The 11,073-nt window shown below is 36.1% G+C and overlaps 1 protein-coding gene across 3 annotated transcripts; it reads right to left on the reverse strand.

Moving 5' to 3' along the window:
* Window positions 1–226: 226 nt before the first annotated feature.
* On the reverse strand, window positions 227–10,048 carry LOC127658770 (regulator of nonsense transcripts 3A-like). 3 transcript variants are annotated; one of them, XM_052148268.1, is made up of 11 exons: window positions 9,879–10,048; window positions 9,399–9,505; window positions 9,207–9,313; window positions 8,677–8,775; window positions 8,431–8,541; window positions 8,242–8,297; window positions 7,591–7,749; window positions 7,347–7,480; window positions 5,993–6,278; window positions 4,255–4,332; window positions 227–1,374 (listed from the first exon to the last, which is right to left on the reverse strand). In XM_052148268.1, the coding sequence occupies exons 1-11, from the start codon at window positions 10,017–10,019 to the stop codon at window positions 1,210–1,212; spliced, it is 1,443 nt and encodes a 480-aa protein (XP_052004228.1). In that variant the 5' UTR covers window positions 10,020–10,048; the 3' UTR covers window positions 227–1,209. The 3 variants fall into 3 exon arrangements, with proteins under 3 accessions (XP_052004228.1, XP_052004227.1, XP_052004229.1); XM_052148267.1 differs by having other exon boundaries at window positions 5,993–6,281; XM_052148269.1 differs by lacking the exon at window positions 4,255–4,332 and having other exon boundaries at window positions 5,993–6,281.
* Between the last annotated feature and the right edge of the window lie 1,025 nt (window positions 10,049–11,073).

Raw genomic sequence — 11,073 nt, forward strand, 5'->3', positions numbered from 1 at the left:
TCCAAAATATGTCTGTATGTAATGACATATTGCACATTATCATCTTATATTGTATTACACTTTGTTTTTATTCATTTAATATTTTCAAAATAGATATACACAGGCCACCTCTATTAATATTTCTAAATTCCAGTAATCAAAATATAAGTTAGGAAAAAATAATGAATCAAATATATTTTTTAGTTGTTAATTAAGTTAATCCACAAATATTACTTTATATTGCTGTATATCTTTATTATACACAAATAGTAAATCCATCAAATACAATATCACTGCTTTAAAATTTTCATCAGAATTTACTCTACTGTTGGTTTTTACTAAACAATCATTAAAAAATGTAATATTTGATGGGATCTTTAAGTGAAAACCTAAGATAAGGCATGTGAGCCCATTAGTCTCCCACCCCTGAATGACAGCATTAGTTTTTTAAAACATGCGCACTGTTTAGAATTATCACCAAACAACATGTGATCTAACAGACGTTTTTAACAAACGATATTGTTCTTCTTGGCTCGCAGGTGAAACAATACACTGAAGTTAGCTATTTGAAACCTAGAATAAGCGTATTACACCAACAGCCAGATAATGATACATCAGGGACAATAGAGGCATTATTCAAAGGCATTACAGTGTGAAAATATGAAATTATGAACTATATGCTTATGCTAATGCCATGTAGCACTCTTGCGCTTATTATTTATTCTTAAAGAAAAATAAGTCTCTACAACTCCCCCCACACACTTCCTTTACCTTTTATCGAGATAAAACAGTCAACCTAGATACATTGCATATACTTAAAATTCAGTTTCACAACACATACAGATTTTCTTTACATTACAATCAATATACTCTTTCTAAATTCTCTTGACTAAAGGAATCTATTTCTTGCTCTACAAAAGGAATACAAATCTTGATCTAAGTAAATAAAAGAGGTATTTTTTTCTCAATGAAATTATGGTGTAAGTACAAATCAGTTATTCTTGATCATTTTATATTTATGACATGATAATTATGACCTGTAGATACTTATAACTCTGTGTTTAAAAGATTAAGAGGGTGATTGTATGATATATACTCACTTATCAAACACAGAGACAACTGAAAACAAGGTTAAAATTGAGTGTTCTTCCTGTTGAACTGGCATGTGGTACTCTTGTTTCTACATTTAGGTTTCTATTAAGTTGACATCTTCCTGCTATGGTCTTCTTTTCACTCGTCTGCACTTTTCTCTGAGCCTGTTCCAATGATTGTCTTATAGCAGTGCTCTCCTCCATGCTCAGGTGAGATGGGTGGAAATTCAAAGGTTTTGTTGCTGGAGCCCATGCGCTTGCGGTTTCGGGAGCCAGGTTGGTACAGCTGCATCGCTGGTCGGTCCTGTGTCATGAAATGAGTAAGACACAAGAGAGAAAAGCAATACACTCATATTTCATATCACAAACATTAACAACACTTCTCTTCCAATGACTTTTTTTTAGTAAATAAGTTTTAGCTATTTCTCCATATAATCTATTTCCTTCACAAGGCAGACCGCTGGTTATTGACAGCCCCTCAAAATGCATTTAGTCCATACCATAAACTTTCTATTTTGTCTGTTATGTCTTTTTATTTATTTAACATAGTACTATTTATGGTGGTGGTGATGTGGCATAATGGCTAAAGCTCATGGCTGGTAACTGGAAGGTTGCTTTCAACACTGTGCCCTTGAGCAAGTCTCTTTATGCCAAGTTGTTCAAACAGGATTGTCTCTGTCATAAGTGTACTGTAAGTGACTTTGTGTCTTAATGACTACTTACTCAACACTTTAGAATTCCAATGCGCACAAGAACCTAAGTCTTGTAGATAAATGTAGGCTCTGTTCCAAAAAACCTATTGCACTGCCTTGCTTTCTACTGCCTGCATTGGGCAAAATTTTCAAGTCTATTTTTAATTAGATTGAACTTATTATTATCACTACTTTTCAGTATTGAATTTATTATATTTATAATTAACAACAATCACTTCATCTGCCATCTTGGATGGATTGTTCATCATAGAACGCAACAGTTCCAGCACACTTTTTCAGCCGTCATGGTTCCGGAAGTTTTTCCATAGGGATTTCTTAAAATCCTTCATCAAAGAATTCTAAGCCATGGGCCAAACCAATCAGGTTCAAAGCAAATAACAACACTACAAACTTTGACTTGAAGCAAAAAATATTTGAAAATTGGACGAAAAGACCATAGGTCCTTTCCCACTGGCAGACTAAAGCCCGTTTTAGGTACTTTTCCCTGAGACCAATACTTTTTGTCGCTTTTGCACCTGAGGAACTATAGTTCTTCTGAGCCATTTTATGGAGATTTTTTAGCTCAACACGTATGACACACAAATGAAACTGAGAAAGGAGAGGAGTCCACAGCATCATCTGTAAACAACTAGATGCTAGCCTGCTTTTCAGAGATTTGTGCTAATTTTTTAATTCCCTGAACAGAATTCAAATAAAACCAACAAAGTTTACAAAGAGGATCACCCGTTTCACATCCAGTACATCGGGACAGGCTTTGAGTTTTCATCGCATCTGTACTGTGTGACTATTCAGAAAATATAATTACTACATACTAGATTTTTTTTCCTGGGATGACAGATATAAATAATCAGATGTTTCTCAAGAGTGGGTAATTGAACTTTATTGTGCACTAAACAATCTTTAAATCTAGTTTACATGATGAAGTATTCCATGCCTGTCACTGCGTGGATGACTTGTATCAAGATGTTTTTTTAAGTCATTGATGAGTATTTCTGTATAGTAATTTATGTTGAGTCATAAAAGCCTTTATTGTAAAATATTGTGTTGATAAATAGATCTATAGAGCATTTTCAACATATTGTCCAAAAAGTTCAGCACATGCTGGAGCAGCACGGAGCTCCGCAGGTACAACTCTCCCAGTTTAAACTGTAAATTGAAGACACAGACTGCATCTGACAATGGAAAAATGCAACCTTCCACCTAAGGAGGTAGGATGAAATAAGGTGCTTTTTAAACTGTTCAGAGACAATTTTTTTTAGAGTTCCATTCCAAAAATGCTGTCGTTTAAACCATTAACTGATTAGACAACTGCCAACGTTTTCGGATGCAGCCAAAGCTTGTGTAAAACAGCCCTAACAAAAGTGTAACTCCAATCCCAGCTTCCTCTGTCAGTGTTGTTGTTTTTGCCGCTACTGAATCATTTCATGTTTCAACAATGTCCGGAAAAAAAAACACACTAGATGACATCACTATGGGAGTACTGTTAAGAATGTGAATGCAATCCTATGAAGTGGAGACAGACTTGATTGAGTCATTCACAGTGCGACACAGAGTGATTCTCTGATTGGTTGACCGTTTCATGTCAGAATCATAGGTAGTGTAGTTCTTTACCAGGAATTCCACTATTAAACCCAATGTTTTACAAATTAAGCTGAAACAAAGCAGAGCATAGTGCATATACTATAGCATAGATTAAAAACCTTGGTGCTCATGGCATGTCTGTCTTTAAAAGTTTATAAGTTATCGTTAATATTAAATTTCCCTATGGAAAAATTTATGGGATATTTACATCTGGAACCAGATTGCTGTGCTCTACAGGCACATTTCAAATCGCATACCTCTGCCCTACTCTACACCATTTTGTAGTGTGAGTAGTGTGTTCACACTGAAATTACAATGATAAGAAGAGTATTATGAGAATCTGTTTGATGTACTTTCACAACCGAAATAACAGAGTGTAGAATGTTGGACACTTTATGCACTCAGCGCTTGCAGCTTGCCCTATGTAGCAGAAGGGGCAGGGTTACCTGGCTGTTATGCTGGCCTGACAAAACAACTGCAAGTAATAATGAATATGGGAACTACCGAAACTTCGATGAAGACAGCACCTAGCAGCATTTGGGACACAGCTACTGACCTTGTTGTGCATTATGAAATTGAATTCTCTTTAAAGGTTAAATCTGATGCTGCCTTTAGAATGTGGCCAAAAGAAAGTATCCTTTTGGAATAGCCTTTGTTTCAAGAGTGTGCCTATGATGCCTTAAAATAATGCCCATGTGGTCAATTGGTAGGTTTTGGAACAGAGCCATAGTGTTTAGTTATATAAGCTTATTTAATAGGGAACCCCTCCCCATTTGTGCCATTACAGCCTAACCAACATTTGGCTGACACGGTAAAGTGTAGGGCCTCTCAGTACACAGCATGTGTAGCATCCCCTCCCGTGGGTATAAAGGCTCAAAAACTAGCTGTACCTTTGCTGGCAGAGCCCCTCCTATCTGGTCTGGCCCCTCAGACTGGGAAGTCCTTTTCTCCTGATGCACTAACACAGACTGAGAGACACGTTGTCTTTCATCAATGATAAGCCCAATATTGCCAACAGCTAAATTATAGCTATCTGCCTCAACACATCAGTGGTGATTAAGTGTACGCTGCTTTAAAAGCCTCTGGAGGGAGGCAGATTTGTACTGAATTTCCCACAGACATTAATGATGTATGAATCAAGTAAACAGAGGTGTGTAAATATTGAATGCATTAGCCATTGAAAGTGGATTCATTTGCTACATAGACGGGACAATCTCATTGATGACAGTAACCAGATTGAATAATATTTTAAAACCTGAGAGGTACACTGAAAAAAGTTATTTTTGCTGCTTACTCAACAAAACTTAATTAAAATGAGCTAAAACAACACAGTTTTAACAAAAATGTGTTTGTCACAACTTAAAGGGATTGTTCAATGAAAAATGTAAATTCTGTCTTAATTTACAATCAATTTGAATGTGTAAAATATAAGTTAACTAAATCAATCTGTGTAGAAATTAATGTTAGGAAAAACTATTTCCAACTTACATTGTGGACCTACTGTTTACATATACATACATATATATATATACATATATATATATATACATATACATACGGATCAGCCACAACATTAAAACAACCTCCCTAATATTATGTAGGTCCCCCTCGTGCTGCCAAAACTGCACCAATCCACATCTCAGAACAGCATTCTGAGATGATTTTCTTCTCACCACAATAGTACAGAGCAGTTATCAGAGTTACCGTAGACTGTCAGTTCAACCCAGTCTGGCCATTTTCTGTTGACCTATCTCATCAACAATGCATTTACATACACAGAGCTGCCGCTCACTGGATGTTTTTTGTTTTTGGCACCATTCTGAATAAATTCCAGTAACTGTTGTGCGTGAAAATCCCAGGAGATCAGCAGTAACAGAAATACTCAAACCAGCCCATCTGGCACCAACAATCATGCCACAGTCCAAATCACTGAGATCACATTTTTCCCCATTATGATGGTTGATGTGAACACATTAACTCAATATCATGACCCGTATCTGCACAATTTTATACATTACACTACTGCCACACTATTTGCTGATTAGATAATCACATGGATGATTGTTGGTGTCAGACGGACTGGCTTGAGTATTTCTGGAACTGCTGATCTCCTGTAATTTTCACACACAACAGTCTCAGAATGGTGCCAAAAACAAAAAACATCCAGTGAGCGGCAGTTCTGTGGACAAAAATGCCTTGTTCAACAGAGAATGGCCAGACTAGTTCGAACTGACGAAGTCTATGGTAACTCAAATAACCGCTATGTACAATTGTGGTGAGAAGAATATCATCTCAGAATGCTATAAAAGAGACGCGGGTTGGCGCTGTTTTGGCGGCACGAGGGGGACCTACACAATATTAGGCAGGTGGTTTTAATGTTGTGGCTATGTATACATATATGTATATATATATATATATATATATATATATATATATATATATATATATATATATATATATATATATATATATATATATATATATATATATATATATATATATATATATTTTTTTTTTTTTTAATAGTGTTATTGAACCAGGGGACCATATATGAATATTCTGGAATGCTATTGCCTGCTGTAAATGGGCTGCAGCTGAGATATTGCTACTCTATTAGCTTTTATTTACCTTATTACGAATCCGTTCTTTCCTGCTCGCCATGTCCTCTCTGTCCTCTTTGCCCAGTTTGTCCCCAGCGTCTGGACAGTAGGAGTACCCATGGTTTTGCTCTTTCTTGGCCCTGTCCTGGCAGTAGCCTTTGCCCCATTTGGTTTCGTCCTTGCGTCGCATGAACTTATCAAACTCGTAATGATGCCTCTGGCGTTTACGCTCCTCATCTCTGCTGCGATGCTCTTTGTCTCTCTGGCGACGGCCATGACTCTCTCGCTGCTCCTTGTCACTCTCGATTTGACCCCTACTATTGAGAGGTCACTTGATGAATTCTACAACTACCTCAACATGTGATATGCTTGATCAACCCTACCATCAATATTTATGGCCAAATGTTAATTATATGGCCAAATGATGTGGACACTCCAGATAATAATCAATTTGATTATTAATATTTGATTATATTAATAATAAAATATTTCTTTATGGACAACGCTTTGTGCACAGAGGCATTTTAATGTTGAAACAGAATAATTTCAGCAGGGGTGTTCATATTCTTTTGGCCATATAGTACATGTTTCAAGGTAACACAATGTCTAAACCAGACAAGTGACATTTTGTTGAGCACTTGGTTTCTATTTATGCAGAGTTGGAACAGTTCACCCAAAAATGGTAATTTTCTTATAATTTACTCACCCTAATGCCATCTTAGACGTGCATGACTTTCTTTCTTCTGCTGAACACAAATGAAGATTTTTAGAAAAATATTTCAGCTCTGTAGTGTCATACAATGCAAGCAAATGGTGGGCAAATGGGAACTTTTAAGCTCAAAAAGCACATAAAGACAGCATAAAAGCAATCCATAAGACTCCATGGTTTAAAACCATGTCTTCAGAAGCAACATGATAGGTGTGGGTGAGAAACATATTATTATTTACATCCTTTTATGACCTTTGACCAGCCCTGATCACTAGGTTGCAATATGCACGAAGAATGCAAATCGCCAAAAAATAAAATAGGAATGTGTAAGTGAAAGTGAAAGTAGGGATTTATAGTAAAACTTGACTTAATTATTGATATGTTTCTCCCTATTCCTATTACATCCCTTCTGAAGACATGGATTTAACTACTGGATTGCATTAATGCTGTCTTTATTGTAATTTTTGTGTGAAATATTCCTTTAAATTCAGCTCTGCAGAGTTTTATACTAAACATTAAACAGATTGGCTGTTATTGTGCCACTTCGTGTGGCATTTTTGCTTTCAGTGTGGACAGACACATTAATTGTCACTGAAATCATTTCACGTTGTGCCTGTTTAAGACAGTGTAAGTAATGGAATAACACACTGATCAAGTTTCATGTAGCATTTACTTGTCTTTGGTATCTTTTGACTTATTGTTTCCTGCCGTTTTTTCCCATTTGTTCTTTTCCGCCTCTCCGCTGTCTCCTTTATCTTTCAGTCTGTCTGAGTCCATGTCATCATCTCGTTCACACTTCTTCAAAAGCTAAAGGAGCATTTGAGTCAAAATGTTGATCTGATTTAATAACTTTGGTTTTAGGTACAGTACTGACTATTACAGATGAGCAATAGCCAGATTCAAAATCTGATCTTTACCTTGATCTTAATCTCTTTTTCCGAAAGCTTCTTCTGCTTCTCGGTATCCTTTCGTTTTCGTCTCTCCTCCTCTCTGCGCTTCCTTTTCTCCTCCTCCCTCTGTCTCTTCTTTTCCAGTTCTCTCCTTCGCCTTTCCTCTCTCTTTTCTTCTCTTATTCTCTTTGATTAAAAACTCCATGTATTAAAGGTAATACTATATATTGATGTATCTACAAAACCATAATGCATTACATGTAGGCTAGGATTGTCGACAGAAGAGGATTGAATAATGTCAGTATGAACAGGTAGCTGAAATTAATGGCATTCTCAAACTATCAAGCCTGTAACCATAGTGACAAATAACAATATTGCATCTTTAATAATTAAATTTTAATTCTAAACTTTTGGGCAGCTCTCACTACTTTCATCCTCTTAGAATTCTAGCCAAAAACTCCTGTTCTGGCTCCTGTTCTCATTTTTTTTTTTTTTTCCTTCACACAATTTCTAAACAGTCACTCTTAGACCACACAGTAAACCTGTTTTAATTTTTCATAACCTATGATTGGTTAACTTTGCCATGTGTAGCTATGTCAATGATGCAACAGATATTTAGTTCAGATCAACTGCGGTTCCTTTCACAAAGCACATACATGTTCCACTCCATGCCCTTACCTGTTTCTCTAACTTCTTGCTTTTAATGTATTCCAGTAAGGGAGTCGTCCTTTTGGCTGCAATGAAGTCACATAGAGGGAAAATATTGCATGTAATCAAATTTTAAAGACCAGCTACATAATACTTCCCTCAGACATATGTTTGTCGACATGTACACAAATGCAAAGAGAACAACTTCCAAAACCATACCTATGAGTTCTCGTGTTTTAGCTTCAATCTCTCCCAATAGTGTTTCTGGGTTGGCCATTGATTTCTCCTCATCACAAGAGTAGTTTTCAAGAAATCTTCTGTATTCCGGATCTGAGAAAGGATTTTACATAGCAACAATATCATTTAAATTGTATTTATTATCTTTGCTCTGAAAATTCTTAAATTAGCGTCTTATAATAATAATTATTATTAGTATTATTATTATTATTATTATTTTGTAAATACCTTCATCAATGGTTCCTGCTTTAGCATCTTTCTTCTTTAACTTTTTCTTGGAGACTTTCTGAAATGGGGCAAATTCTACCACAGCTGGATATTCTTGACCTTAATTTTAAAAACAATCAACAATATATATATATATATATATATAAAAGATATACCATATAGGATTGGTATATACTATATTAAGATTAAGATTCAACTTTATTGTCACTGTGCAGAGTACAGGTACAAAGCCAATAAAATGCAGTTGTTTACACATATCCCAGCACCCCTGGAGCAGACAGGGTCAAGGTCCTTGCTCAAGGGCCCAACAGTGGTATCTTGGCGGTGCTGTGGCTTGAACCCCCAAACTTTCGGTCAGTAAACCAGAGCCTTAACCGCTGAGCCACAACTGGCCTCAATTATATAAACATTATTTTAAAAGGAAATAATATACATGTATATATATTACTAATGTAGTGAATCATAATATATTATAGTTGCATTGGGATGTTCTAAAAAGATGCATCTAATGAGTAAAAAGAATGAGTCACCTTTACAGTCAATGAACACATAGCCATCAAAACGATCCCTGAAAATAATTATATCCTCTTGATTTATGAAGTTGATGTATGCTCTTGAGAAGAGATGTGGGTATAAGCTGAGAAAAATAAATATATACACATGTATCAGGTGCTGACAGTGCATATTATCATGCTATTTATACATACACAGACTGAATTTACCTCTGATCAGCGGGGAAGAACTCGAAATAGTCAAAAGATGGAAGAGGACTCAGTTGCTCCTCAAGCTGGTCTTTTGATAGACTGGGTGGCAGGCGGCGTATGACAACCTAGTTAAAAAGGGAATATTTTAATGACATCTAGGTCATGCATTGACTTCATTGCATACAGTAGCCTATTCAAGTATACAGTAAGGTAGTACATAAATTACACGTTTGTATCTCTGTTGCACCATGGTCCCTGCTCTTACAGTATATGCATATACATTCATCACATGGGCTATTAAAGTCAAGCAAATGTGCAATAGTGTAAATGTACTTATTCATTTTGGTTTGATGAGATGCATAGCCTACCTCTGGGATATTGGTTTGGATTTGCTATCCAGCTAATGTTGTCGCTGTCTATGGTGCTGAATCCCGTCCCCTCCATCAATACAGGCATTCCTCCATCATCAAACTCACCTTGATGAACTGCGTCACTTACCTTGGTGAAGATCTCCTTTTTCTCCTCTTTGTGCTTCGGGTTCACTGCAACGTTGTCCTGCTCCCTCTGACACTCCCCAAACTGGATCTCAACACTGCCTCTCTCCCTGCTTCCTGTCCTCGGCTCCTTTTCAGACCTCATATCTCCATTTTCCCCTCTTCGCTGTCCGGAATCCGCCAACTCTCGCGGGAGTTTCAGAAGCAAAAACCGCGAGGCTTGAACACTACGCACAATTTCTTAGTTTATCCTGCCCCTTGCCTGTCGTACTATTTTGTTTATGCAACGAGAGCAACTGCTACAAAGTTCATTTCGTTAATGGAATCGCTCAATGGTTATTTGGTAATTTAAATTGTGTTCATCATTCCCTAGTTTACTCTGCCCCTTCGTATCTCTGTACAAAAGCATGTCTTCATTAGAAATAAGGTAGAGGGTGCAGAATCACTACCGGTAACTCTGAACCAACTGATGGATTGTTAAACAGCACTGGGTGATTTTCACGAAAATGCTGCTGGCACTATTTTACTCCAAAATGTTTTTAACTGAAGCCTATACGCTTTTAAGGCCATTTTTATAGTGACATTATTTCCATGACAGTTAAACAAATTTTACCTTCCCCATAAACAAAAAAGATGGGTGAAAAAAAATGTATTCATCATTCCAGCCAACACAGAACGTTTGATTATTTTTTTAAATAACTTTCCCAGAACGTAGCATGGAGTTTTTGTGACACAACCTAATAATTACTTATATAATAATTTATTTCTTCTTTTTTTACCATTAACAAACCTTCCCAGAATGTTACAGTGAGGCTTGGGATAGTCTAAAAAATATTTTATTAGGTTTTATTTTTTATAACCATAATGTAATGTTCTCAGAACTTTGCAGGGAGGTTTTTGTGGGACAACCTAAAAATAAATGATACAGAATGTTCCCTATAATGATTATTTTTAGGCTTTATTTTTCATTCAAAGTTTCATTATTTTTCAATATCATTTATCTAAATTTTGCATAAATGTTGCAGAACTTATTGATAGACATTTCAATTACTGACATTAGTGCAGTACAGCATTTAATGCTACAATGCAAAAAACATAATATTGATGGTGCTAAATGTAGGCTTTGTTGTCTTTAAACAAATTATTATTTTACAAACTTTTTATTATAATTATTAATTTGGGGTTAATCAGGTCCCGAA

This window comes from Xyrauchen texanus, chromosome 18, assembly GCF_025860055.1.
Source record: "Xyrauchen texanus isolate HMW12.3.18 chromosome 18, RBS_HiC_50CHRs, whole genome shotgun sequence".
NCBI lineage: Eukaryota > Metazoa > Chordata > Actinopteri > Cypriniformes > Catostomidae > Xyrauchen > Xyrauchen texanus.